Here is a 26,428-nt window from a genome sequence, read left to right as displayed (position 1 = left end):
CCCGGATGATCGCCGACACGTTTGTTTCGCGGCAAAACACAAGGCTATCTCGAGCTGGATTCAAAATATTGTAAGGACAATCCGCTGTCTACGTAAATAGTAAATAAGACGCTGAAGAATTTGCTGGAACACTTTTATTAATGTAATATTATGTTAACATCGGATAGAACTTTCTGAATTACATTTGCTGAAGAAAATCGAAAGAACCTCTAAAGGTCAAATTGCGTGAAATTATTATTAATTAAAACTTCTAGAACTTTGTACAATCCCACTAAAAGAACTCTTCACAGATTTTGCTCAAATTTTTCTATATTAAAAGACTACTATTAATTCACAATTTGTCATTAAGTACGATTTAACAGCCTTGCGACTTCATGCATGGCTGTTTTCAAAGTTAGTACAGTCAACTGCCTTTATTCCGAAACACTATAGAGACCACGAGTTAGTATCTTTAATGACTTATTCCCTGCTACTCCCAGTGGAGCATAGGTCCATGGAAACTGCAGCCCGCCATCTCGAGCTGTTTTGGGCTAGCGTTTCAAGCTCCCTCCAGGTATAGCCTGCCTTGCCCACCTCATGCTGTTCTCCTTCAGCTGTTCCTGGGGGCAACTTCGACTCTTGCCTGGTTCGTACATAGTCCTGACGTTCTATGTACAAAACAGTGTGGTTACCTTGGGAGAAAGTAGGGGGAATGGCATCACGGCTTCCTTTCGGCCTTCCCTGTAATGCGTTATACGGGTCCCCGAGGAGACCCCTTCTCCTCCCAAGACAGATGTGACTTTGCGCGTGTTTAATATGGTTTCTGTTATCGCTTGTATCCACTTAGTGGGTGATTGGCCGACCAAACTTCACCAGAGCCCCGTTGACTAGGCTTTTCAGGGTTCTAAGCAGACCTTCATGGCTACCGTAGCGGCCCGGAGGAACCAGTCCCCCGCCATACTTCACCCTGCACAGCAATCCCCTACTTACCTGTTCCCTGCTACCACGGCGTGGACGAGGGGTTGGACTTTGGTTAATAGCGAGGATTTATTTTAGTCAAACGGCGGTAATTTATTTTTCCCGGAGATTTAGCTGCTGTCCGTTTTACCAGGGTGTCTGCGATAGCGAGGTGTCCGCAAGGCGAGTGTTGACTGTATGTGATACATAAAAACCAACAGCAGGTGGAGCGAGAATCAGTCAACTCTCGCCTTGCAGACACCTCGCTATTATGAATACCCTGGTAATACAAACAACAGCTAAATCCCCGGCAAACATAAAGTACAGCCGTTTGACTTAAATAAATTCCAGCTATAACGTACTCTCACTATTAAGGACACTACCTCGTGGTCCAGAATGTGCCGCAATAAAGAGAGTTGACAATACCAACTTTGAAACCAGTCAGGCATGAAATCACGAGATTGTCAAACATTGACCAAAGACTATTTTACGTTAAAAACGTCTATTTTAGTTGATCTAACATACGCAAAAGGTTTAAAAGAATTAATTTTTAGTCCAGGGCATACTATCAGGTTTCTCTCCACTAAGGATATTTCGTGTGCACGTTTCTCGTGACCGTGACGTGAAACTCGTGCAAGCGTGAAGCGCGATCAAAGGGAACAGGCTATGTAAAGTTTAAAGCTCATTTGGGAGTCAATAATTAGCCATTTTGAGTCTTTAAATTGCCACTGTTTAATACTTTTTTGAATGAATTTGTTGACCCATCGTATGGGATTTTTAATTGCCATTAGGTTTCTTTTCCTGGTAATATTTGTTGAATTCATAGAACTTTTTTCGTTATTTGTGGCTCTGCTAGTTGCTGATGGAAAGAAGGCAATTTTCTTGTGCAGTCACCCGACCAACTCACGTGAATATATACTTACGATTCATGATCAATAAAATCATTTCAAGCACCGTGTTAAGAGCCTTTTTTATCGCGGGCTATCCTGACAAGATTCGTCCATCATCCATGCCTCACATGGAAGCCCGGTGGCTTCCCTTGGGCTTCCTCGCCATTCACGTTGTTTAATAATTATTTTTTCTTTTGCATTTTTACAACTTATTGCAAAACAATAAACTGAAACTGAACTGAAACACTTTCACCAGAAGTTGTGTACACGTTTTAAAGCGTGTAAAGAAACAACTAGTGAAGAGACAAACTTTGACCCACAAGGTTAGCCGGGTAATTGAAAATTTTTGGGTGCTTTTTGTCATGAAAGCTTTGTATACTAACGTCCCTCCGTGACAATATGAACGGCATCATCATTAAACGAAGATAAAAGTAGCAATAAAGATATGGCCAGGAGACCTCAAAAAATCCACTGAAATAAATACAAAAAAGGGCTAGCTATGTGCGGCATGAACAAATCAGAATTCTTGCGAATTCATGATGGCATCTGAAGTTAAAAACAACTTCCTTTAATTGACTAGCCTCACGTTTTTGTCACTCATCCAGCTCACGTGCGGCACATTTCACATGCACATGAGCCGCAAAATCAATTAAACCTTGACCTGATATGTGCTTTTAAACAAAAGAGAGTTGTATGATTTGTTTTTGTTTTTTTTGTTGGGGGGGAGATTTTTATCTTGGGAATTGGGATCTTTTTCGGGTTCTTGAGATAACTTTGTTTCAATATTTTATATGCAAAGAACTGAAACTCTTCGTATATTCTTTGTTAAACCAGCTTGCGTTACTTTCCCTCTCGCTGATTGGTTGTTCTAAATGAAGAAGAATTATTGTTTGTCACTATCGCCTGTTGAACAGTTACGTAATCTCTAACTGCTATTTAACTGCGCGTGCTGCAACAAAGGGAACAGTTACAGATTCGTTCCCTGACGGTAAGAGAGACATTATATTCCGAAATCATGAGTTTAGGAAGAAAGAAACCCCCTTCACTGACAGGAAATACATCTCTAGCCAGGAGAAGCGTAATCGATAGGAAAACGACATCGGGGCTCCTTTCAAGAAAGACTTCAGTTCCAAGTCTTCATCAACTTTCAAGTTTTGGCAGCATTGAAGACGATTTGCGAGGTACTTCACTGCTGAAACTTCCAAAACTGTCCCCCCCAAAGAGAACAAAAGCGATCAATGGAGTTGTGACCTTGAACACTGGATGTGAGAGAAAATACAGGTCATGGAGTGATCCGACTGAAGAAGGTACGCTAAAGAGGGATCTCTGCTGGCAAACAGGGACATTTTACCAAGATGTAAGCAACACCCAAGCTTTTATACCCTGGTTAGCAGGGGAAAGGGAAGCAAGAAGAGAACATTTTGACGGCAAATCGTTTTGCGACACTGTATCCAGCTTTCGTTGCTCTAATACTGAACGAAGTTCCATGTGCTCACCGGATATCCCGGATGATCGCGGACACGACTGTTTCGTCTCAAAACACAAGGCTATCTCGAGCTGGATTCAAAATATTGGAAGGACAATCCCTTGTCTACGTAAATAGCTAATAAGATGCTCATGGCTTTGCTGGAACACCTTTGTTAATGTTGTCATCAGATAAAACTTTCTGAATTACATTTGCGGACGAAAAACGAAAGAACCTCTAAAGGTCAAATTGCGTGAAATTATTATTAATTAAAATTCTAGAACTGTGTACAGTCCTAACTGAAGAACATATCACAGATTTTGCTCAATCTTTGCTATGTAAAGCAATCCCAATAATTCACAATTTGTCATTAATTACGATTTTACATTAAAAACCCTTTGACAACAGTCAAAGTTCGCACCTGTGCGGAAAATTATTTATCCGGCTGAAGTTGATGGATTATCAACATGTAATACTTTGAATAACTAAAGAAATATTTACCAAGAAGTTTATTACCCAGCAGCAATGTATATCAATAAAAGGAACTTAGTCACCGAAAAATATTTATTATTAAATACGGTTGACATAAGACCTTTTGATACCAGTCAAAGTTAGCGAATGTCAGAATAATTTATATCCAGCTGAGATGGATCTATTACACAATACGTTGAATAACCAAAGAAAATATTTATTAAGAATCTTATTACCAACAACACTGCTCTACCTTTATGGTATTCATAATTTATGATTAACTGTCGTTTGGTAGACGTTAAAACCGTCAAAGTTAGCTCATGTGTGCATTTTATGTTTAGCTAAACATCGGCAGTGTTTGTTACACGCAACTTTTATCAACTAGCTCTCATCTAGTAGATCTCTTATGTGATTTTATTAACAAAGTGATCAAACGAAGCCGGCAATTTATGTTTTATTGCTCACATAAACGATAATTCGATAGTTGTAGTTATTTTTTTAGCAAAACAATAACAACATCCCTTCGATTCTTCTTCTGAAAGTTTGATATTACTTTAAATATTGGCTGACCAAATCGACGCGCCCGTCACTCGTCGTATTTGAAGCGTCAAAGAGCTCTATTTAACGCCCTGAGCCTCGAAAGTTGCTGCGAGCTTGCCTTGGAAATTTTCTCGTGTATCTGATCACTGCTTTTGATATGAAGACTCGCCAGACCCGAAGTTGTTTATAATTTTCAAAGCTTTACAAGAAACTAATTCAAGCTCACAGGGACGAAGAGATAGCATGTGATCAATTCCTATCTCCTGTCTATTTCCTTTATTTGAAACTTTTACCCCACAGAACACGGGGTAATGAAATTTGTAGTTTTCTCTTTGCCCTTTTAAAGAAGGCTTTGAATTCTAGAGTCTTAAGGCAAACAACGTGTGATAGCGCACGAAAATTAATTTGGACAACTCACGTGTTCGTTCACGTGCGGTGCATTTCAAATGGACGTCAGCAACACAGTGAAATTTAAAAGAGCTTTTAAAAATGAAACGGTGTAAATTTTTCAGTTCGCTGGCTTTATTTTGAAATTTTAGGATCTTTTGGGTAGCGAGGATCACTTTTTCGACCTTTATGATCCATATTATAGTTATATAAATGACGTCTTCGTGCCTGCTCTGTTCAACCAAGTGTGCAAAACTTGGCCTCTAGCTTACTATTGTTTGTAAAATATCCGCCCTTGAACAGTCATTCAGCCACTGAATCCTACCTGAAAGTAAGCTGGTACAACTACGAAAACAACAAAATTTGTTGTCCGTCAAAAAAAAAAAAGACGTAGGATTCCAAACCTCGAGTTTAATCTAGACCGGGGGGATTCTGCCCGAACCGACTTTGAACGTTTGTAATATTTGAGCAAACGGCACGAAAATTCGTGATCTTTTTAGAAAGTTATCTGCCAATAATTTGACTGATTTGGTAGCTCAGGATTCGCTGAATTTGATGTTACCCTGGCAACCAATTTTTGACAAGCAGATTTTCAGAAATCGGAAGTTTCCTGTTTTAATGTACAAAAATTTACTTTCTTTACAGTTGAATTCGTGTTCTGTATCATTTCGTGTTTCCCTTTACATTTTTAAAAACTCTTTGTTCGATTTTGCCTGATGTGACGTGATCACTTCCCGCTGCAACCCAGAAAAGAAACACCTTTGGACGTACTATCTTTACTCCAAGTTCACACGAAATAATTGCGCCAGGGCTTCCAGCAGAAGTAGCTTAGACGTCGATCTGAGTCATGGTGGAGCACCAGTGCTCCTTCAACGACTTGAAGTTGTTTTTCTAATGACATGGGTCGTTGCCAATATAACCAGTTTGGATTGGCATGTCGACCAATATTTTGAATCGTTTTACCTAGAATTCTCTGTTTTGTGGGGGAGTTTTTTTTAGTTATGTTTACTTTTGTAGCCTATTTAGCGAAATTATTCTTTAACAATTTTGATTGATTTTGGTTCAAAACATCAAATATAGTTGATGGGATACGGCGTCGATACAACTAAATGACGTCTTTGACGTCATCAGTCATCAGTCATCATCACCATGTAATCTTACAGAGGATACAATGGTCTATCTACTGATGAAAAAACGAGTTTAAAATGTTACAACAGAACATGAAACCAAGGGTGGGGATCTAGTTGTTCTTATTTCTAGCTCCTGTGAACTTTGCGGCATGTATCTCCAGACATTTATGTTTTTAAAAGTATTCAATCAACTGATTTGTTGCATGCATCGTTGAACTCTCATTTAAAAAAAATACGGCGAGTTTCACGATTGGGGTCTCCACAAGGCTGAGTACATTTATTGTTTTAAATTTGGACTGTTTCGACACTGGCCAATAAACACAAAGCACGAGTTTTCCGAGTGATTTCTCTAGGAAATAAAATTGAAAATAGCTTTCTGTCCTTTTCATATACTTGTGTGTTAATAACGTCAGCTACTTGTCTGTTCAACAGCTTGTTTGTGTTTGCCATTAAACAGGCAATATTATCGTAGCCTTACATATTCAAGTTATTGGGAAGCGACAACGAATTCCACGGTGTTTGTTTTCTGTTTTTCTACTTTGATTTTTTTTGTTTGGTTGGTTTTGTTTTCTGTTTTCACAACTCATTCCTTGCATTCCTTTTGTAGGGCTGGACAAAAAAACAACATTTCATTATTATTTGCAAGCGGTTTCGGCTAGTTGTTGCTATTTCTTTATTGCCATTTACCCAAACCCAAAGTTAAAAAAAGACAGAGAGAAGAAGCCGTGGAAAGTGAAGAGAAAAAGGCAAGGTGCTCAATTTTGCCTTTACAACTTGACGTCAAGGGAGTATTATAAACAGGTGCGATAGAAATGCTAATATTTGCTGTGTTGATTTATAAATATGCAATTCCAACTCGACGTATTTAAAATTTGTTCCAAGCATGAGTGATATGCCAAGTCATGTTTTAGTTGGTTTTTGAAACTCATATACCTGCTGAGATAGGGGAGGGGAGAGGGGGGGCTCTTGTTGGTTGTGAGCATCATGTACACTCATCCCTTATTTTATAGGCGCGTTCATTAGGGGGACAGGAGAGCCTTGCCTGAGGGTGTTTCTTCAATACATTAGCTTTGCTGTATACAACGGAACGACATCGACGTCATTCAAAATGTTTTAATATATCTTATCTTAGTATTAATGAGTACCACATACACAGGTCTTCAACATAGAGTGTAACAATATTACATCAAAGTTGTATTTTGCCCTACTACGTTTTTTAAGTGGATTTTTGATGGTTCGTCTGGTTTACAGACGATTGATCGACATGAGATAGAAGTTATGGACTTACAGTGTTCAAAATGTACAAAGAATTGAGTTACATTGAGTTACAGTCTGCGTCGCCTTAAGAGCCTTACTCTCAGTTTTAAGGGTATTAGCTGCAGTAAACGTTTCAATTATTAAGACAAACCTTAAGATAATCCCATGTATTGTGATCTCAACACGTTTGATTTTTCCGTAGGAAACCTAAAGTGTACGCTTTCATTTATGAAAATTATACACTTAAAGAGGTGCATTTGGTTGTTCAATAATATTTCATGCAGTATTTACGTCTGCCGCTTTTTCAAGTTTGATGCTCTTCTAAATAACATTGATTACTGTTTGCTATTTATTTACAAAAGCCACTTGTCCTACCAATACTTTGCAGCCAAGTAAGGACAGTCTCGTGTCTTGAGCTGCACACATCTCTTTCATCTGCCATAACTGGCGAGCATATCGAATTCCTTGATAAACTAGAACAAGGACAGCTCGATACAGTATCGCAGAACGATTTCTTTTCAAAATTGTCTCTTAATGCATTCACTTCTGTTTCCAGCGGTGGCAATAAGTAGCGTGTTGTATCAAAATCCCTGCTTTTCTCTCCGTGATGGCAGCTGCCATCATTGTCCCCAGTATACTGCCCAGTCGGATCACTCCATGATCTGTATTTTCTCTCACATTCAGTGTTCAATGTCACAACTCCATTGACTTTCTTCGCACCCTTCAGTGAGAAAGCCAACTTTGGAAATCTTGATCCACTTGGCATATTGTCACAGAGGTTGCCAGCAGTATTCAAAAGTTTATCAAATCTTGGATCCGAAATCCTTCTCAACGGAGATGCCATTTTCCTGTTTATGTTTCTCTCGGCTGACTGAGAAGCGTGCCTAATCAGCGAGGGAGGATTCGGCTTTCTACACAAGCTCATATTTTTTTCCAAGGGAGTACACGTTGCTTCAAGTGCTTTAGACATTTTGTATCTGCAAATGACAAGGCGCATGGATTTAATATAGAGTTTTTGTCAAATTACAACATACAACGTCACCCCTGTAATAACAGCCAATGGAAGACAACGATTGAGCAATTGCTTTGACCTCTTCTTTCATAAACATAATACAATAATACATTCTGTATTTATTAACGTGAAGCTCAGTTATTAATCACCAGACAGTAAAAGATTGATAGTTATTAACCTTAAGGTCTTTGGCGGCAGTGTCGTGACGTCAACCGGATACAAATTGCTCATGGCCAAAAAGGCATTCGTCGTTACCTTTCTTCTAAAAACATACTGTAACTTATTTTCAAAACAGCTTCGACAAACATACCAAGTGTTTGCGTACTCAAGACTTGTAAACATAGGACTATCATACAATTTAAGGACTTTAATTGGATGTCTTCCAAGTTTCAATACGTTTAGTAGTAACTGTTAATCAAGCAAATCGAGTGCCATGTAACCTTTGTGTGGGTGCGGTATTGCGTCAGTAAACAAAAAGCGAAACAAACAGCGAAACAATTGCCCATTACTTGGTATTTCAAATATTTGTTTGAATTGAAGATTTAATAAAGCTGCTCCTTGAAAGCTAAATCAAGCAAAGTGCTCAAAGCGCATTGTGGATTGTATACAAATCTACATCCGAGCTATTGCTTTGTAAGTGGGTTAGGAATAAAATGGTTTTGTGGGATTATCGAAAATATTTAGCGTAATTTGCCCCCAGAAAATCTGAATAAAATCGTAAAAGTGTCCCCATAGGCAATGTCGATCATCGCTCCGGCCAAGTATTTTCCGAGTTACGAATTTTGCGAGCTATTATTTCTTGCACAATAGCGAGGACAAAGTTCGTCAAAGTCCAGAAACTTTATCGACATTTGTCCGGTTGTGAAAACAAACATGTCGCCCAGCAGACAAAGTGAACCGGATTTTGTGCCTGAAATAAAACCACTAAATTTTACGCGAAGTGTTTTCAAACTTCGTTACTTTTATGTTTTATAATTTAGCGACTGACGGATTTTGTCCCTGTGAACTTAGCCTTACAACCAAATCGAACATCGAATCACTCAATTTAACAGCGTTTAACCTTTTTGATTCTCTGGATGAAGTTACGATGTCTGAATAACGTAAAAAGTCTCATGAGAAGAACTCTTCTCTGGTTCTGTTCGTTTTTCTTTCCTGAAAAATAGTATATAAGGTCTTGCAGCCATCTTCCAGACTTGGTCATGCGCAAAAAGTGAGACTGCACTAAACGTGTGGAACCACACGTTTTTAGCCATGGAAAGCGCTCATTTAACATAAGTATCCAAGCCTAACATCATTTTAATCCTGTGAAATTTTTTTAACTACAGAAAAACAAATTGCACTTGCTACGATACTTGAGACGAAATTTGACCGACGATTGCAAATGTGAGAGTTCAATGGCGCTACCATTGAACTCTGCGAACTATTAGATAATTGTTTACGATATTAAAAGGAGACATTGAACTCGAAAACTGTGTTTGGGATTATTTTTTGGCAGGTTTCAATAACAAATTAAAACGAGTTGGAGTTTAATGATCCATTTCTGTTCGAAACTTTTTACGCTAGAGCCTGTAGTTTCAAAGCTAGATCGAATAAGGCCTTATCTCGGTTTTCGACGCCATTTTGACGAGTAGGCAAACAGGCTTGAAATGACAGTGTTTGTATCAAATAATTTTCATAAAACATCGCTTTTGAAAAATTCATGAATTGGAAACGTTTGGCACTAGGAAAAGGATTTTAAGAAAAAATTGGAGGGATGTAGCTGTGCCAGAAAGCGTCCAGTCGTGTTTTGATCTTTCCATACATTTGTCTGTATGGCAAACCAGCCGTGAACTGCTACTAAAAATAGTACGCGGGAAAAAATACAGGGTAATTTATGGAAAGTTCCAAAAACAATTGGACGCTTTCTGGCACAGCTACATCCCTCTGATTTTTTTTCTTAAAAGCCTTTTCTAGTGCCAAAAGTTTCCAAGTCATGAATTTTGCAGAAGCGATGTTTTATAAAAATTATTTGACATCGGATTTCCATACAAACACTGTTATTTCAAGCCTGTTTGCCTACTCGTCAAAATGGCGTCAAATACCGTGATAAGGCCTATTGCCAAATGGAGCGACACGGTTGTGATCCAGAACTTCTGCAGAAGCGGAGTACCAAATGTCTCGTTTGTACGACAAATTATTGGCTCAATTAATTCGTTTGAAGACGGCAGAGATGTGAAATCTAAAATGGCAGAAAGGTAGCTTTGGATATCTGCTCGCTTACTGAACGCCCGTGAAGAATCTTTCCGGTCATGACAGACATAATACAGCGGTAATTTAGCAGAATTTTAGCGGGAATTTTTCGATATGATAAAATTTCAGTCTGTACGCGACCTGTGCACAAGATTGGATACATATGTGATGTTTCTCGAATTTGAAAAGATTGAGACTGGATTTCTTTCCCAGTTTCAATTGCGACTCTAAAAGTATTATTCATTAGTATTATACTTGATACATGTAATAGTTAATAATAGTCAATTTAGCGTAATCGTTTTATTTTTCACTATGAATATAATTAAATAGTATTGAATAGAGGAATTTTATTCTCCCTGACTTGAAGTGTTTTGTCTCACGAAAGTAAATGCTGCAGTGGCCTCTAAGCATGAAAACTCATAACACCTTTGGGTTTTTTTTTTATGATAGTTACATAAAACAAAACTTGACAAAAAGATCTTTCAGGGGTTTTTTTTATATATATATTTTTCAGCTAAAATACCAATTTACAAGCTTTCTTATAATCCTATATTTTTCGAAAATTGGAGACCGAAATCATTTTTAGTGTAACGCCCTATCTTAATTTGCTTTGACTACCAAGAAAGGTTCTAAGGCTGTTGCTCTTCAAGTTTGAACTTGGTCGCGGTCAATGAACGCCAATTCATGAAAGAAATAGAGGGCGAGCAAAACAACTATGGACTCTTGCCAATTTTGCCTTTCTTTGCCTAGCGACGAGTTTCGTTCAGTTAGGTTAGAACATGAACAGGAAGGTACTGGATTGTGTGGCCGTAAAAACAAACGATAGTCGGTTTTAAATGATTTTTACACGACGAAAGGGAAAATCTTGAAAAGTTTAGTCCAGTTGTTTTCAATTTGTGATCCGTTTCAATCCCCTTTCGTCTAGAGCTAGAAACACTTGCTTGTATTTTCAGAAACCTGGTGGAGTAATTTTGGGGACAAAAAGCAGAATTTTTCCCTTTCATTCCAACATAAAAGTATCTGAGGCTTTTAAAGTCTTGCTAAAAATAGGTGGCATAGACCCTTAAGGGATTATTTTTCTGTATTAAACTTGGTCACGGTCATGCACACCGAGGGCTGATTCATTCATTAACTAGCTTGTTCTGTCTTTTTTTCTTATGCATAGCAGAACTGTCCAGGTGTCAGTAGTGACCCAAGCATAATTCCGAGCATAGGGGGCAGCACAAGACTCCAAACAAATACTGACAAAAGCAACGGTAAATCATGTCAAGGATCGAAAAATCATGCGCTCGGTTTGTCCTTTGCAATGATACTTGCATCCGTGGGAAAAAGACCATGCTTTCCAATGACGTGCATTAAAACAAAATAAAAGATTACAAACATATGGTAGTAAATAAATAAAATCATGGAAAGGAATAATTTTTGTGCATTAGTAAAAACCTCTCGTCAAGGCCTCAAGAGTGACTCCCTTTGATAGCGTACCACAAGGAGCCTCTCAATCTCAGATAACTGGAGTGAAAATCAGTAAGATGTGAATACTTACGCAATCTTTTTCTAAGACCTGTTACCCAACTAACAACGCTGAACAGTCTATATCATCTGTAGTACAGTTGTAACCTCTTTAAAGCAAATTTCTTGCCAACTCCAAAATATATAACGAAATGAATAGAAAGTTGATCGACCCAATCCAACGTGAAACTAAATGCGTTCCTACTTCCCCTGTCTCTGAAGCCGAACATTTCATATCAAACAAAAGGAATGCCGTCACCGATCACAAGAACAATGCTACGAGGTCGGAAAACTCGGGAACATCAACAATGATTTTAATTACTTGTCAACGATGACGAAATCGATTGATCTCTAATGAACTGTCGTCGGAAAACTGAACCAAACAATGTACCGAATACAAATACGCAATCAAAGCCAAGGGTAACACAATCATTTATTGACCAATTGTACGTGTATTAAAATTTCGGAAACTGCCGCTATGCAAAATATCTACTTGAAAACGTTACTTGCCTTTTTGTATTAGGCCTGACGACGTCACATTAGTCTGCAGACGTCACTATGCTTAATAATTCCCCTAATCATTTTCCCTCTTTTGTCTGTGCAAGGAAGTTCAGCTCAATCATCATAAATCATCATCATAAATATCATTTAAACGGCACTCTTAGGTTTATAGACACAGTTTGAGATACAGTTAGAAGATATACTGCATAATAAACAGCTGTATCCATCATCTTCATCCTCATTGTAAATCAATAAAAAGTACCGCAGGAAGGTATTGCCCACTAGTTTTCATTTGAGTGTAACACGATAGGTTTTCATCCACAGTTGTAGAAGGTCAACGGAAGTTTTTTTTCTATTTGAATGGTCTTACGTCAGGAGGTCATCCAGGCATTCAAAATGAACAGCACCGAAGGAAGTACCTCTCAATCGCTTTTATTTGAATCCTAATTTATTAACTGTTTAGCGTTTTACCCATAGACTGTAAAGCTAGAGAAACGAGAAATGAATCAGCGTTAGGTTAACGACACGATTTGATCTCGATGGGAGACTTTGCACACGATTACAAAGACTCAAGCGAGGCTGCCCCCCATCACGCATAAGGCCTGATAATCTTCCACAGACCTTAACGACACATTCTGACTTGAGTTCCACGTGAATTTCGCTGCCGTCAGATGCACAATTAAGCTCGATTTTCACCTCAAACAAGCACAGGGTGTCTCGCTGAATTAGCTACACCGGATACTTTACGCTGAAAACTTGATTGCCAGACCCAAGCAATAAGGACTGGGGCGGAGCTGACTGCAGGAAGTTGTATCCAAATACTGTATTAGAAAAATTTGGGGAAATGTAGAGCCCATTTTACTCTGTCAATAATTGTGTACTGTTTCAAGAGCAGTGCAAATGATGTAAAGTACTAGTATTATGCTTTTGGTACGTGCACCAGGACTGAACGGGAGCTGGGAAATCTGATTGCGAAATTTACATATTCGTTTCAGTCTTTCAAAATCTGCACAATTTAAGAAAATTACGAATATTCGCCAGCCATAAACTGGTGGACAAGAACTTCGAAGTTTTAAAACAATTTGTGAGAATTGTAAGTCTTAAGACTTTTTTGCAACAGTCGGAGTTTTCGCTGTTTCGTCTGCGTGTGGAGTGCGGTTTGGATAGTTTTAATAGAACTAGGAAACTCTGTTCGCTTGCAGACAGTGTATCGAAGAAAATATAATAGAAAGACCTCTTCCTCCCTGTTATACTAAGCAGAATAGGGATCGACAAGAGCTGCCAATTTGCGAACAATGCGAATTTTGGGAGCTTTCCAATTCACCAAGATACCAGATAGGGGTCAACGCCAAACTGCGAAGTTTACTTAAAGTGCGAAATTTACAAAAACTAATTCACAAAGGTAGGAGTAAGGTTTAAGAAAGATGTTAACGAGATGAGGTGAGAACAAGAAAACTGCGAAAATTGTAACAAATTGTTATTGTGTTCAATCCTGGTCATAATTAAGTGGAGTCTTGAGGGTCACTTTGGAACCAAGTAAACCGAAAGAGGTATCTGTGTTACGGAGGTGTGGATAGGTGAGGTTCGTCAGCGCTGAGTTTTACCGAGAGTAGGCATATAAATAAAAAATAAAAACATAAATGGAAATGGATGCAAGTAGACTAATGGCAAAGACACGCATGCGCGCTCAGCTATGATAGCTGATAAAAATGCAATGCTAACAATTAATTAAGCAATAGATGACTTTTTCCGTGTTTACATAGCCTCATCTAAACACGAGGGGGGTTGGAAGAATTCGAGACAGTTATGCAAACCCGAGACGCAGTCGAGGGTTTGCATAACTTTCGAGAATTCTTCCAACTCCCCGAGTATTTAGATGAGGCAATGTAAACATGGGGAAAAAAGTCCTCTATTGCTTTTATAAAATATTTCTAAAGAAATAATTCGACAAATGAAGGGAAATTTTGTTCATTTATTTCTTGATTTAAATAGATGTTCTCAGTACACGCTCTGGACAATCATATTTGCTACTAGCCAATGAAAACGCGCATCTGACAACACATGAACCAATCAGGATTTGCGTTATAAAAGTCAAAATCAAGTTGAAATTAGTGGCAAGCGTCAGCGAGCCCCGTGTGGATGACGGCGATTTCAGCTTTGAATTCTCGTAAATCTTACAGAAAAATACTGAACATTCGGTGAAAACTAGAAGAAATGTTCAAAATATACGATTCTGTAAGGAAAGAACTTCAAGATGAGGAGTTTATTTAAGCTGAAAATGAATGTCACTGTGCATGGTCGCTCTTCAAAGTTACGTGAACTTGCCAGATGTGGCAGCCTGAGATGGCTGAGAAGTCGAATTGCTCATCGTGCCTTGTGAAGTTTTGCTGTTTAGGAATCATAGCACAAGCAGCGGATCCAGACTGTGAAGTTGTTGCTGGTAATAGTAATCGTAACAGTAGATTATTACACTGAGAAAGTCTCAGAGAAAATACATTTCATACAAACTTGACAGCCAAAACACGGCAACCGGCCGTACAAAGTTTGATTTGAAACAAAAATAGTCTGTAGCATATAGTTTTGTGTTCGTTTTCGTGTACTTGTTTTGAATAAAGAATGTCTTTTAGAGAATTTTATTGTGGTACTCAGATGCAAAAATTACCTTGAAAAACGTTTACTGCGTATTTGTTGCATATTTTGTCGTCTTCACTTGAGCTCCCTCGTCTAGCGAGGCACGCAAACGCTGTTGTTCTTCTTTCTTTTGCTTTTTTTTTTTCCTTGGGCTCAGGGGAGAGGAGATAGGCAAACCCCGATCAAAATTTTGGGAAATTTTTCGCCATTTTCTTAACAGTTGTACTTGAATTTGCTTTGCGAGTCTTGTGAAAGCTTTGAAATGTTTTCAAATTGTGCTGGGAGACACAGAAAGCGTGACGTCACAACCATGTTTACATACTCTCATCTAAACAAACCTATCGACCAATGAGAGCGCGTGTACTATCTCAAATATTTTATAAAGTGGAATATAGGGGGCATCTTTATAACAAATTAAGAGGGATCTTTACAAAGGGAGCTCTATCAGGGACACTAGGGTCTTTACTAAATGTAAGGGTTGTTTAGAAAACACGTCATATCTGATTTTAAGTGCAATGCAATATTCTCTCCACTTTGCGAAATCTACTAAGTTAAAGGGAGATGTTCGGATGAACATTTACATTGTAAACTTTTGTATCTCCGCGCGCTCTGTTTGCGCGCGCTGTGTTGCGCGTACTATATTTAAATTCGCGTAAAGACCTGTAATGATCGCGCGAGTTGAATCAGTTAAAATATTAAACAAGCTAACCTGTTGAGAAAGTAATGTTTATATTGAGCTAACCTGTAACGAAGCAATGTTAAACCTCTGAAATATTGAGCTAACCTGGATGAATTAACGTTGGACTGACAGTTTACATGTATGCGTTAAGTGTGGAGTTACAGAAGTAAGTTTTCTTTGTTTGTTTAATTTCTTTTATCCTGTTGTTACATTTTAGCATTGTAAGGCCGAGTGTCAACGATATTTTTCTTCTTACTTAGATTGAATTATAATCCCAGTAAATACGATATCTCCACATTGGCGTGAGTTCTTATCTTCACGAAACAGGAGACTGTTGAGGAAATGGAGCGTGATCCCCCGAAAATAAATGAAATTCTAAGTCCTTGACCGAAGAAAGGAAAATAATTGTTTTCCGAAAAGAAAGCTTCATTCAAATTTATTTTATTTTATTTTTTATTTTTTACATTAAAACGGCAGGGAACAAAACGATTTACAATAATCCGAACACTGTTATAAATACCAGGCCACAGTTGTTCAAAGAGCAGACAACTTTATCCAGAGGAAGTCGCTATCCAGCGTATAAAACGTATTTGTTGGAGTACATTTTATCCACTGGATAAAGTTACCCGTTCTTTGAATAACTCTGGCCTAGTGCCTAGTAGTCAAGGCTCGAACGTTCTACAAAATCTAGGCAACAATCGGGGTGTAGAAATGGTCCCTTAAAAAGTGAACAATAGAGAGTGTATTATGTCGAAAAAAAAGCGCGGGCGCTAATTTCAAGCCGGCAGCAGTGCGCATGCTTCGAGTGAGTTAAATACGAATCTGATTGGCTGAATTTTGCGCGCGTTTTCCCTTCTTTGTTGCGTCACAAAGAAAAGCTTAGATTTTGAAATGTTCATTTATTCATTCATTCAAAGAAAAACTTTCAGGTGCAAATGAAAATCGCTTGCTTCAGACATCTTTTACGGAAAGGAAAACGCTTTTGATAAATAATTTAAAATTATAAGTCACTTTGATTTCTTTCAAAGTACAGTGGAAAGGGAAAAGATCGCAGGTATGTCAGACTCAATAACATGATATTATCACGCAGTACTTTGCTTGAGTGTAAACAACAGTTTGTCAAAATATTTGAATTGTTTCCCAACACAAAATGCAAAATGATTTTAATGAGTTTGAAAACTTGGGTCTTCCATGTGATATAATGCAACTATACACGGCAAACTCAAGGTAACATTACATGGGACATATTCACGCAAGATTTTTTTGCGGAAACGCGTCGCAAATTTTACAGCAAATTGCTTCGTTAAAAATTTTCCGCGTGCTATATAACAATCAGTTTCGTTATAAGGCGTTCCGTGGGACATAACATTTCAGTTTGAAAGCGCCTGGTTGCAACTACATGGCCTACATATTGTTGTGCAAACGTGGCAAAAGAGTTTGTTAACAAGTTGGCATGTACATTTGTCAACAATGTGGGCGCATATTCAAACTACAGCGCGCGCGCACGCGCGCGCACGCGCTCACATGACGTAGCTACAAAAGAATCTGATTGGCTGATTTATGGGCGCGCGTTTCTCCTACTTTGTTGCGTCACAGAGGAGGTTAAGTTTTCAGTTGCAAAACAAAAAGAACTTGATTCAGCTCTGTTTGCTGGAGAGGGAAAAACGTTTGTTTAATAAATCAAGAAGAGAAGGATGTCAGTTCTATTCTTTTAAGGGAAGGAAAAGAAGAAATTTTTAGTTAAAAGGTATGACGAGCTCAAGTTGCTTTTTAACTATTTTTAGTGGACTAAAGTAAAGATGATCTTAAAAATGCCACGGGGCGGCAAACTAAAGTTACAAACTCCTGCTGCCAAATTGAAGTTGCCGTGTTTCAGTAAACTAAATGTTGCGCTACTTGAAATGCTACTAGCTGATCAAGAAAACAGTTTTTCAAAATATTAGCTCTACATAACAGCAAAACCGTTTTTGCCGAGTTTAAAAGCTAACTTAGATTTCGTATAGGTAGCCTTCGCACTGCAGACTAAAGCTTGCAAGCTATCTTTAAGTCTTTCTGTCTTTTCATATGCAAGTGCTATCTGTCTTCTGTCTTGTCTTTCTTCTCAAATAGCAGATGGTTATATCCAGTGTGAACGTAAGAAAGTCAGTTTGGGAACATGCCTATAGTGAACATGTCTGTCCTCATTTTGGCAATCTGTTTTGAGAACGTTACAAACACCAACTTTTGCTAGTTTCTTCTTGCGTAAAAACACATTTACACAAGTTAATGACATTTTAAAGCGTAAAATTGGACAAAAATTCAGTAATCTTTATTCTTCGGGTGGCACAACACGCTGTCTTCTGTGAGCAGCATTTTATTAGCTGGTTTTCGATAAGACAAGTTTGCCGCTTTAAAGCAACAAAACAAAACAAAATAATCCTGCTGATTCTTGTATTGTTTCAGACTTTCTTTTTTCAGTGTTTAAGTTGCGTACATAGCTGCTCTAATAGCTCTTATTTCTTAAATGGTCATCCTTCATTCGTAATTCAACTACAGCGGGAAAAAATTCGTTTTACATTCTTGTTGGCTGTTCACTTTTAAGCTCGGGTTTTGATCTTGGAAGCAAATTTTGCTTCCATGACAAACAATCTTTAACGTGCAAATATGGAAACATGTAGGGGCTGAACATTGAAGTTGCAACATCGCACACACTATGGCAAGCATGCAACTCTTAAATTTCACCTTACACGTTGCTGTTTTGCAAAAAAAAAGCCCGCAACTATTCTGAAGTAAAATAATAGAGTATTGTCAAGAATGGACACAGGCTGCCACTCACTCTCTCTGGGCAGCCAATTTTTATTGCGAAGTGTGGGTAATTTTTTTCGTCTCAGCTCCTATGGGATTCGAGGCTTTTCTCGTGTCCTGAGCAACATGCTGTGCATATGGTGTTCGCCACAGTTCTTCCTTGCCTTAGTAAGGAGACCATTTATTTGACATTTAAAATGTTGAACTGCTTTTAACCCAGACATTATTTAAACTGTTTAGTCTATTCATCCGCCTGGTAGAAGAGATTTTCTTAATTTACTGCAAAGAAAATTTATCATAAGGTACATGAAATTTCCATTTGTACCTTTCCGCACCCTCAAACCTTTATTGTACCTTTCTGAGCCCCAAAACCTTTATTTTCAAATTTGGTAAACAAAAATACAAGGCGACAATTGTTGGATTTTGATCTGAATTGCAAATTATATGCTAAAATTTATCTCTCACCTTCGAACTTAGACTGGTGCCGCCGACCGTTAATGCGAAGAGCAAATTGTTGCTTCGTAAAATGAGAGTTTTCCTGCCGTTTCTTCACAGTTTTTTCCTCGCATAATCCACGATGATGTACCGAGAAAAATACGTAAGGACAAAATCATGCGCCGTATTTTTAAAAAAATTTCAATATTTAATATTTATTTTAGTTGTCAAGTATTCATTGTTATTAGCTAATAAAATAAACAAAGATCCTTATTTCTCTTAACAATGCTTTTCACTAATAAATTATTTAATTTAAAATCTTTTAAATAATTAACTAAGGGCGTGACAAAATTTCTTCCTGTATATATACTTAGTCTTTTGGCGGGAAAATTTGACAACATTTGCACAGCGTTTTCCCTGGCAACAATTTTGGCAAAACATTTAACGGAGCACCCCTTGAAAATTTTTGATCAGACAAAAATTCAGAGAGTGCCCCTAAAAATTTAACCCAGCAAAAAAAATATATATACACCTCTTCTCAAGAAACGTTTTGTGAAAATTGTCAAGCTTTAGACTTTTTGTAGCCAATTTTTAGTCTTGAATTTTAAAAATTTTTTTAATGAAATTATTTTTTGAAGTAAAGTTTCCCTTGCGAAGTGGTGTACACTAAGAAAGCGACATGGTAGGCTGTTAAACATTTTGGCAGCAGAAAAAAAAATGGATCATGGCGAAAATTTTGATAAGAACGAAACAAATAGAAAAACGCTTTTATTTTTGTTTTCCAAACTTAAACTAAATTTATATCAGCTGCAAAAAGGTTTAGAGTACCATGTCGCTTTAAAAGAACTTGTTCAACTAGCAATGTGTAGTCAGCACAACTTCCAGTGTTACAGAGGACAGGGCGAATTTAACGAGTGAAAACAACCTTTTGGTCAAAATAATCAAGTTCAGGATGTTTTGAAGTATCGAGACAAGCTTTGGAATTCTTTGGTGCTGCTTGGCCGATATTTTGTTCCCAGTCATACTTTCGTTTTGAAACTGTTTTTGTTTAGTGTTAATTCAATGAATTTCCAAGTTCTCATGCCTAATCAATGTTTTTAAATTCAAAAACCGGTTTCTCCTGTTAATCTATTTTCCACTTCTCTTTAGTAAACATTTTGGAGGATAACAATAAAATACTGCATCTCTAATGATATTTGGTCTGTTTGCTCTTAATTTCAAGACAATGTTTTGGAACATATCACGACAATTTCTCAAGTCTTTGTTGATAATTGATTAATTTACATTCAAGATAATATTTGTGCAAACATCAAGACAATTCTCCATAACACTAAGGTCACAGTTGGTTCGCTTACTTTCGAGTAAAAGTAAAAGGAAACGTTTTGACGATGAACAAGATCATTTGTTTCTGGAGAGATTATTTTATCATTGCTAAAAATATTTTTTGTAAATATCAGTTCAATTCCACTATGTCTGACGATTGTTGGTTTGTTTACCTTCCGGATCTAAATGAGATTTTGACAAATAGCAAAAAAAAACGGTTTGATTCCTCGAAGTCTTTGATTATTTTTCGTTTACTCTCTAGTTCGAGTTAAAATAAATACGTGCTTTCACTCGTTTTTCTTGTCCCATGTAACACTGATTCAGTTGAACAAGATATTAAAAATAAAAAATCAAAGACCAAAAAACTAACGTCTGGTTGAAATAATGGAAAAAGAAGAAATTCAAATGTCAAAGTTAATAAACTTTAATGCTGAATGTTCCTACCAGTATAATTAAGAAATATCCGTTGAAATTTCAAATAGTGTACTTTATATCGTTGATTTGTTCCATTGTTTAATCAACAGGACCGCAAAGGACAGTATAGAATTTGCCACCAAGCTTCACACAAGTTCCGAAAAAAGTTTGATTTTCAGAAAGAACATTTAGTTTCAATTATACATAATTTTAGATTTCTTCAGCCATTGAGGTGTGAAAGTTGACATTATGCGAACCAGAAATGAACTGTTCAATGTTAATTCAATTTTATCACAGCAAAATTTCAATTCAAATACATCACAACTGTATAATACTCCGTGGAAATATTATGAAATAAATTTGTTCAAAGCTCATCCTTAATTGTGTAACCTCCGTCGATCGTTTAAATCACAATTTTTCCAATCAAGATGGCAAAAGTGTTTCTTTCTTGGTTTGAAGAATACAAGAAGAAAGTTGTCTGTCCTCTGAAACTGTTGTTCTGATCTATTGTGGTGGTGAATGAATGACCTTCTCTTCGGAAGCCCTCTTTTAGTACGCAATCCTGTAATTTTTTTAATCATTAAATAAACCTGATTCCGAAACGAGAAGCTATTTACGTGGGAATACAACAAAAATACAAATTATTTTTTTTAATCTCTACTGGAAAACAAAAGGGTGGCTAAATCATTCAATCTTTTGTAGTCCGTAATTCTAATTTGGTGCCAAAAATGTGCCAGAGACGTTTTCTATCGTTTAGTTCACATTATTCCAACCAGACGCTTGTTTTACCATACACACTACAGAATGTAAAGGAAACATAAAGGAAGAACAAAATGATGCTCCACAAGTTTTTCGTTTTCAAAAAGTTAGAAGATTTTCTACCTGAGAACTTTTTGTGTTAAATCAGTTCAGTTTCTGACGCAATACTGCAACAATTCAATTGGCAATACACATTCCCATGGGGATGTTATTTAAGGCCTTATGTTCCCTTGGTAAAAGTGAAAACGAAGGTGGAACTGCTAAGTTTAGATATCAAATTTTTATCTTTATTTCTGCCACGAATTGACCAAAGCAGAGAGAGAGGTCAAAAAATGAAGAATTTCTTTTGAAATTTAAGCTTCTAGTCTCTTCCTAATTCAATCGAAAAAAAAGGTATTGAAAAATTTTCCATGTCACGAAGCAAACAACATGAATTTTAAAGACTTCTGTTGATAATCAGAAAATTTTAATTAACATTGAATTTACCATACCGGCCACGAAAGAATTCCCCCAAATCCTATGTTATTTTGTCTGTGAATGAAACTTTGTTGATGGCCTTACAAAACTGGACGCTTAAATTTCAAAAGAAATTCTTCAGTTTGGACATCTTTTTCGTGGTCGGTATGGACAAAGCACCTACATATTAGTTACAAAACACGCGCAAACATAATAAAATGTACGCAAACACAACAAAATATAAGTAAACTTAAAAAAATGTATGCAAAATTTATGAAACGCTCGCAAACTTAAAAAGATTGGTCCAAACTTTAAAAATGCAGAAGTTACAAACTTAACCAAATTCACGCAAAGTTAAAAAAGAGCGCATGCAAACTTAAAAAATTGCGTGCAAACTTTATGAAACGCACACAAACGTATTTCAATGCAAACGCAAAGTTAATTCACAGTGGAAGGCCAGGTTACTGAGCATACAATCTCAGGCTGTCATTTCGAACTGGATCGGAGAGGAACGAAAGCCTCTAGGTGAGTTTGAACTTACTATTTTATGCTATTTTCTCTCCGTTTTGCGCCCTTAGGGAGATCAAAGACAATTCTATTTCTTAGTTTATACTTCTTTTGTTTAATTACATGAAAAGGTCACGTATCAAAACTGTTTAGACCGAAAATGTTGATCAGGTGGAAATATAAATTGGCGGGCTTGCAATACCTTAGGCAGGGAATTATAGACGAATACGGTAAAATGTAAACTTAAGCTTACTTATATACCTTTAAAAGGTGTTTGTTTTCTAATTCCAAACCTTTTTTTCCAGGATGTTTTGTTCAGTATGTGGTGCAAAAAATGTTACCGGTGTAACAAATGCTTTATTCTGTGGCTCATGTGTTGCTCGATACAGTACTGCTGGACCAAGCATGGCTTCTAATAGTTTGTCATTTGAAGAATTTATGACACAAAGAGCAAGTGGAGGAGACCAAACCTCTTTTAACTGTGCTGTGAAAAAGGCAGATAAAGTGAAACAAGTGGAGAGGAAACTGGATGGAAAAAAGAGGAAAAAAATCCGTGATGAACAAGTTCAGTTATGCTCATTGAGCAATATGGCTGTCATTTCAGAGATGTTATTTATTAAGGGAAGTCATGCAGGCAATGTCGAATACTGTTAAAAATAATTTCAATTTTTCTGCAAAAGGTAATGAATGTATGTAGGTATAAAACTTTGTTTGTTGCTTTTTTGGGGGGTGGGGAGCTGTTTTCTCAACTCCATGAAAAGTAGTACCATGAATTCAACACTGAATGATTGTGATTTCATTTCGCAGATAAAAGTTGGATTGGCTTATAACAGTAATGGTGAGCTTAAGCAGAGAAGGGGTTCTTCCTTGCCTATAGATGTCAAGTGTAATATTTCAGATATTACCCTGAAACGAGTTGCCTTGGACAAACATCTGGCATTCAACAAACAACTTCCAAGGGATCATGAATTTGTGTTATTATACCCAGACTTTCAGCAAGTGAAGTACATACCTGGAACAAGCCAGCCCTTTACTCTCCGATGTTACAAAGAATGTCTAGGAAAACCCTACCAGAGAATAACTCTCTATCTTTGTGATGAAGAAGATTTTACTGGTACATGTACATGTTTGCTAGCTGAAAGAAGTAAGTAAAAGAATATAACTAGTTTGGTAACTAACAAGAACAGGAAAGTAGAAGCTGAAAAATATTCCATGTGCATGTAGTATGTAATGTGTGTGTGTTGTAGTTCAAATTTAGGCTAAATTTTATTTTCCATTGTATTTGGCAGTGATAGTGTATGATAATGAATTGAAACAATGGGATATAAAATTTAAACGAAGGATACAGTTGATCTACAACATGTATGTTTCTCAAGATTCACTTGCTGGCCACAGGAAGTCTTGTTAATATTCTGCAAAAACACATGTCAAAGATCATGACACCCCCTGTTAACCCTGGTTCTCCGAGAAACTTTTGAGTCAACTAGGTCAGTTCTGGTTTCAATCCAAAATGAACTATTATAATTAATGCAGTCCTTTTCCAAAAGAACAATGCAAATTCTGATTGCATTTTTTTTTTGGACATTCCATATCATTGTCAAAAGAGTAGCTGTTTCTGAAAGAGGTAGATGTTCTAGACGTATACTAACACAGTTTAAAGGAAGACAGTTAACATTGTTTTCACCAAAATGCAGGATACTGAACAGATGTTATTTCTTTTTTAGCTGTCAGCACTAGGTCATCAGACAGTGAAGACAATAGTCCCAAGGAAGATACCAAAGGCTCTTTGGACAAGGTATGAGTTTATTAATACATTGAAATTTAACATATTCCATAATATTTTTTTTTTGGGGGGGGGGGGGGGGAAGGAGGAGAAGAGGGACCATGTAGAGAATAACTAAAGCTGAGGTTGTGTCTAATTCTGATTTGTTTTCCTTTGAGAAGACTCTAGATTCCTCAAATGAAGTCACTTTCAATCCAAAGTGGTTAGATGATTGGGTAGATCCTGATGAAGATAGGCTTCTTGAGCCAGTGTTTCTCACTGAGCAAACATCATCTTGTGGAAATGAGAGGTAAAAACAACAGAGTAAAATGGTGGTTTTAATCTCTAGGTACATAATATAATTTGTAAACAATTTTTGGTGGGCTCACTGAGGCCCAGTTGTTTGAAAGCCGATTAACACTAATCCACGATTAAAAGCCTTTGGGTGTACTTTATTAATCAATGTGCTCAGAGTTATTAGTGAAATACCAAGTTCATGTGAAGGAGTGCATGGAATAAAGCCCCAACTGATTTTTGATGTAAGGTCAAATTCTCCTTTTGTTTCACAAGCGAATAAAAGGCAATTTGGAAGGAGAATCTATTTATTTATCAGAAGTCACTTAGGGCTTTTTTCCAGGGACCCCTTCATTTAATCTTCCATTAATTATATTTACCGGTGGCTTTCCCTTTTACTAAATATGGCTGAATGTGTTTAACTCCAATTCTGCTTTTGAGCTCTGTTTTTTTTTCTCTGTGCGTTATTTCTAATTTTACTGTTGAGTGTAGCTGATATTCATTTCTTATCAACAGCAGTCCAGCCCAAAATCATGTGGACAAAACATGGATGTTCAGGAAGTTTCAGATGTACCGGAGGATGCCCGTAAACGTGTTATAAAAGTGCATAGGCTGAATGTGAAAAGGGATTTGATAGATATATTTAAAGACCAATCCGTTATGGGAAATGCCCTTGAAGTTGTGGTCATTGACTTTTGAGGCAGACAAGAAATTGGCAAAGGAGTTGGAGTGCTAAGAGACATACTAAGTCTGTTTTGGAAAGAGGCATATGATTCTCTTTTCATAGGAGAAAACGAAAGAGTGCCTTTTGTAAGGCATGATTATCAAAGAGAAGAATGGGCAGCTATCGGCAGAATATTGGTGAAAGGTTATCAAAGCTGCGGGTACTTGCCACTGCTAATGTCTCAAGTATTCTTTGCCTATATCTTGTTTGGGGAATCTGCCGTCACTGGCCCAATGTTGATTCAATCATTTCAAAATTATGTTTCGGCTGATGAGAAAACTTTCATCATCAAATCTATTGCTGGTGAAATTGATTATGAGGGTGATGATGGTACTGACCTTTTGGAAATGTTGAGCAACTATGATTGTCGTCGTAAGGTCAATTCAGAGAATATTGTTGCTGTTATTGAAGAAATTGCTCATAAAGAGTTGATTTAAAAGCCTCAATATATCGCAGACTGTTGGAAGTCCATAATTAGCCCTCTCATACCAATCTTTACTAACGTGACGACTTTGACTGAGAAATATGAAATTTTGCTTACATCCATAAGCAAAATTTTGAGTTGTCTTGAGGCAAATCCAGTCAATGATCCAGAAAGGGAAAGTCTCAAGTTTCTCAAAAAGTTCATTAAAGGTCTAGACACCTCGCAAAAGGTTCGGACAAAAAGTTTCGTTAAGTTCCAGTTTTACTATGGTCCTTTTGACTGTCACAATTCATTGATTAGAAAGCTACTGAAGGCCAATGGTTCGACCAACTATTTCCTCAGTTAAGTCAGCTTGGGTTATAGTGAAAACGTGACAAATTATTGTATCTTGCCTTTGAGCAGATACTGATCTTTATGATGCACATTTCCTTGTGTTAGAAGTGGAATAATAAACTCTAGTAGTTCTTTTTTCTATTTTTATCGGCATACATGTTTTAAATATTCACTACGCCCCATGAACAAAAAACGGAACAGTGGTATATCTTTTCACAGTTTGGGCAATGTTTCGAACATGAAAATGTCATTTTCTCATTCAGGGAAATCCGAAACTGAACGGTCACCAAAGCTAACACCACCAAGCACCAATTTTCTTGACGGACACGAGTCAGAACAAGTGAACATATCAAACGTTCTTGTGTTTTTGAGCCTTTCATCTTCTTTTATTCCACTTTTATCCCTGAAACTGTATGTGTATCTGTTGCGTTTCATGGCTAATTAATCTGAAGTAAATTTTCAGCCTTTTTTAGTATCTCGTTGCTAAACTGTTTGTTTGATATTTGATATTGTCGCAAGGTGGATAAATACTATGAGGGACGTCTTGTGTTAATAAATTGTTTTAACTGATGTTTA

General features: G+C 37.2%; 2 protein-coding genes and 1 long non-coding RNA gene across 6 annotated transcripts in view; 2 read left to right on the top strand and 1 right to left on the bottom strand.

The window, feature by feature from the left end:
* Nucleotides 1-26,428, top strand: part of LOC146465265 (uncharacterized) — a 283,446-nt gene that overhangs the window by 50,939 nt on the left and 206,079 nt on the right. The gene's annotated exons all lie outside the window — the stretch shown is intronic.
* On the bottom strand, nucleotides 6,919-12,049 carry LOC146465280 (uncharacterized). Of its 2 annotated transcripts, none has more exons than XM_085128749.1 (2): nucleotides 11,861-12,049; nucleotides 6,919-8,053 (listed from the first exon to the last, which is right to left on the bottom strand). In XM_085128749.1, exon 2 carries the CDS (start codon nucleotides 8,044-8,046, stop codon nucleotides 7,426-7,428), a length of 621 nt encoding a protein of 206 aa, XP_084984875.1. In that variant the 5' UTR covers nucleotides 8,047-8,053; nucleotides 11,861-12,049; the 3' UTR covers nucleotides 6,919-7,425. The 2 variants fall into 2 exon arrangements, with proteins under 2 accessions (XP_084984875.1, XP_084984874.1); XM_085128748.1 differs by lacking the exon at nucleotides 11,861-12,049 and adding an exon at nucleotides 8,267-9,919.
* Nucleotides 21,950-26,422, top strand: LOC146465279 (uncharacterized). 3 transcript variants are annotated; one of them, XM_085128557.1, is made up of 5 exons: nucleotides 21,950-22,333; nucleotides 22,621-23,459; nucleotides 24,040-24,110; nucleotides 24,260-24,387; nucleotides 24,888-26,422. In XM_085128557.1, the coding sequence occupies exons 2-5, from the start codon at nucleotides 23,003-23,005 to the stop codon at nucleotides 24,970-24,972; spliced, it is 741 nt and encodes a 246-aa protein (XP_084984683.1). In that variant the 5' UTR covers nucleotides 21,950-22,333; nucleotides 22,621-23,002; the 3' UTR covers nucleotides 24,973-26,422. The 3 variants fall into 3 exon arrangements, with proteins under 3 accessions (XP_084984683.1, XP_084984685.1, XP_084984684.1); XM_085128559.1 differs by lacking the exon at nucleotides 21,950-22,333 and having other exon boundaries at nucleotides 22,340-23,153; XM_085128558.1 differs by lacking the exon at nucleotides 21,950-22,333 and having other exon boundaries at nucleotides 22,340-23,429.

This window comes from Pavona decussata, unplaced genomic scaffold (assembly GCF_977016875.1).
Source record: "Pavona decussata unplaced genomic scaffold, jaPavDecu1.1 SCAFFOLD_156, whole genome shotgun sequence".
NCBI classification, from domain to species: domain Eukaryota; kingdom Metazoa; phylum Cnidaria; class Anthozoa; order Scleractinia; family Agariciidae; genus Pavona; species Pavona decussata.
This window is presented reverse-complemented; position numbering and strand designations above follow the sequence as displayed.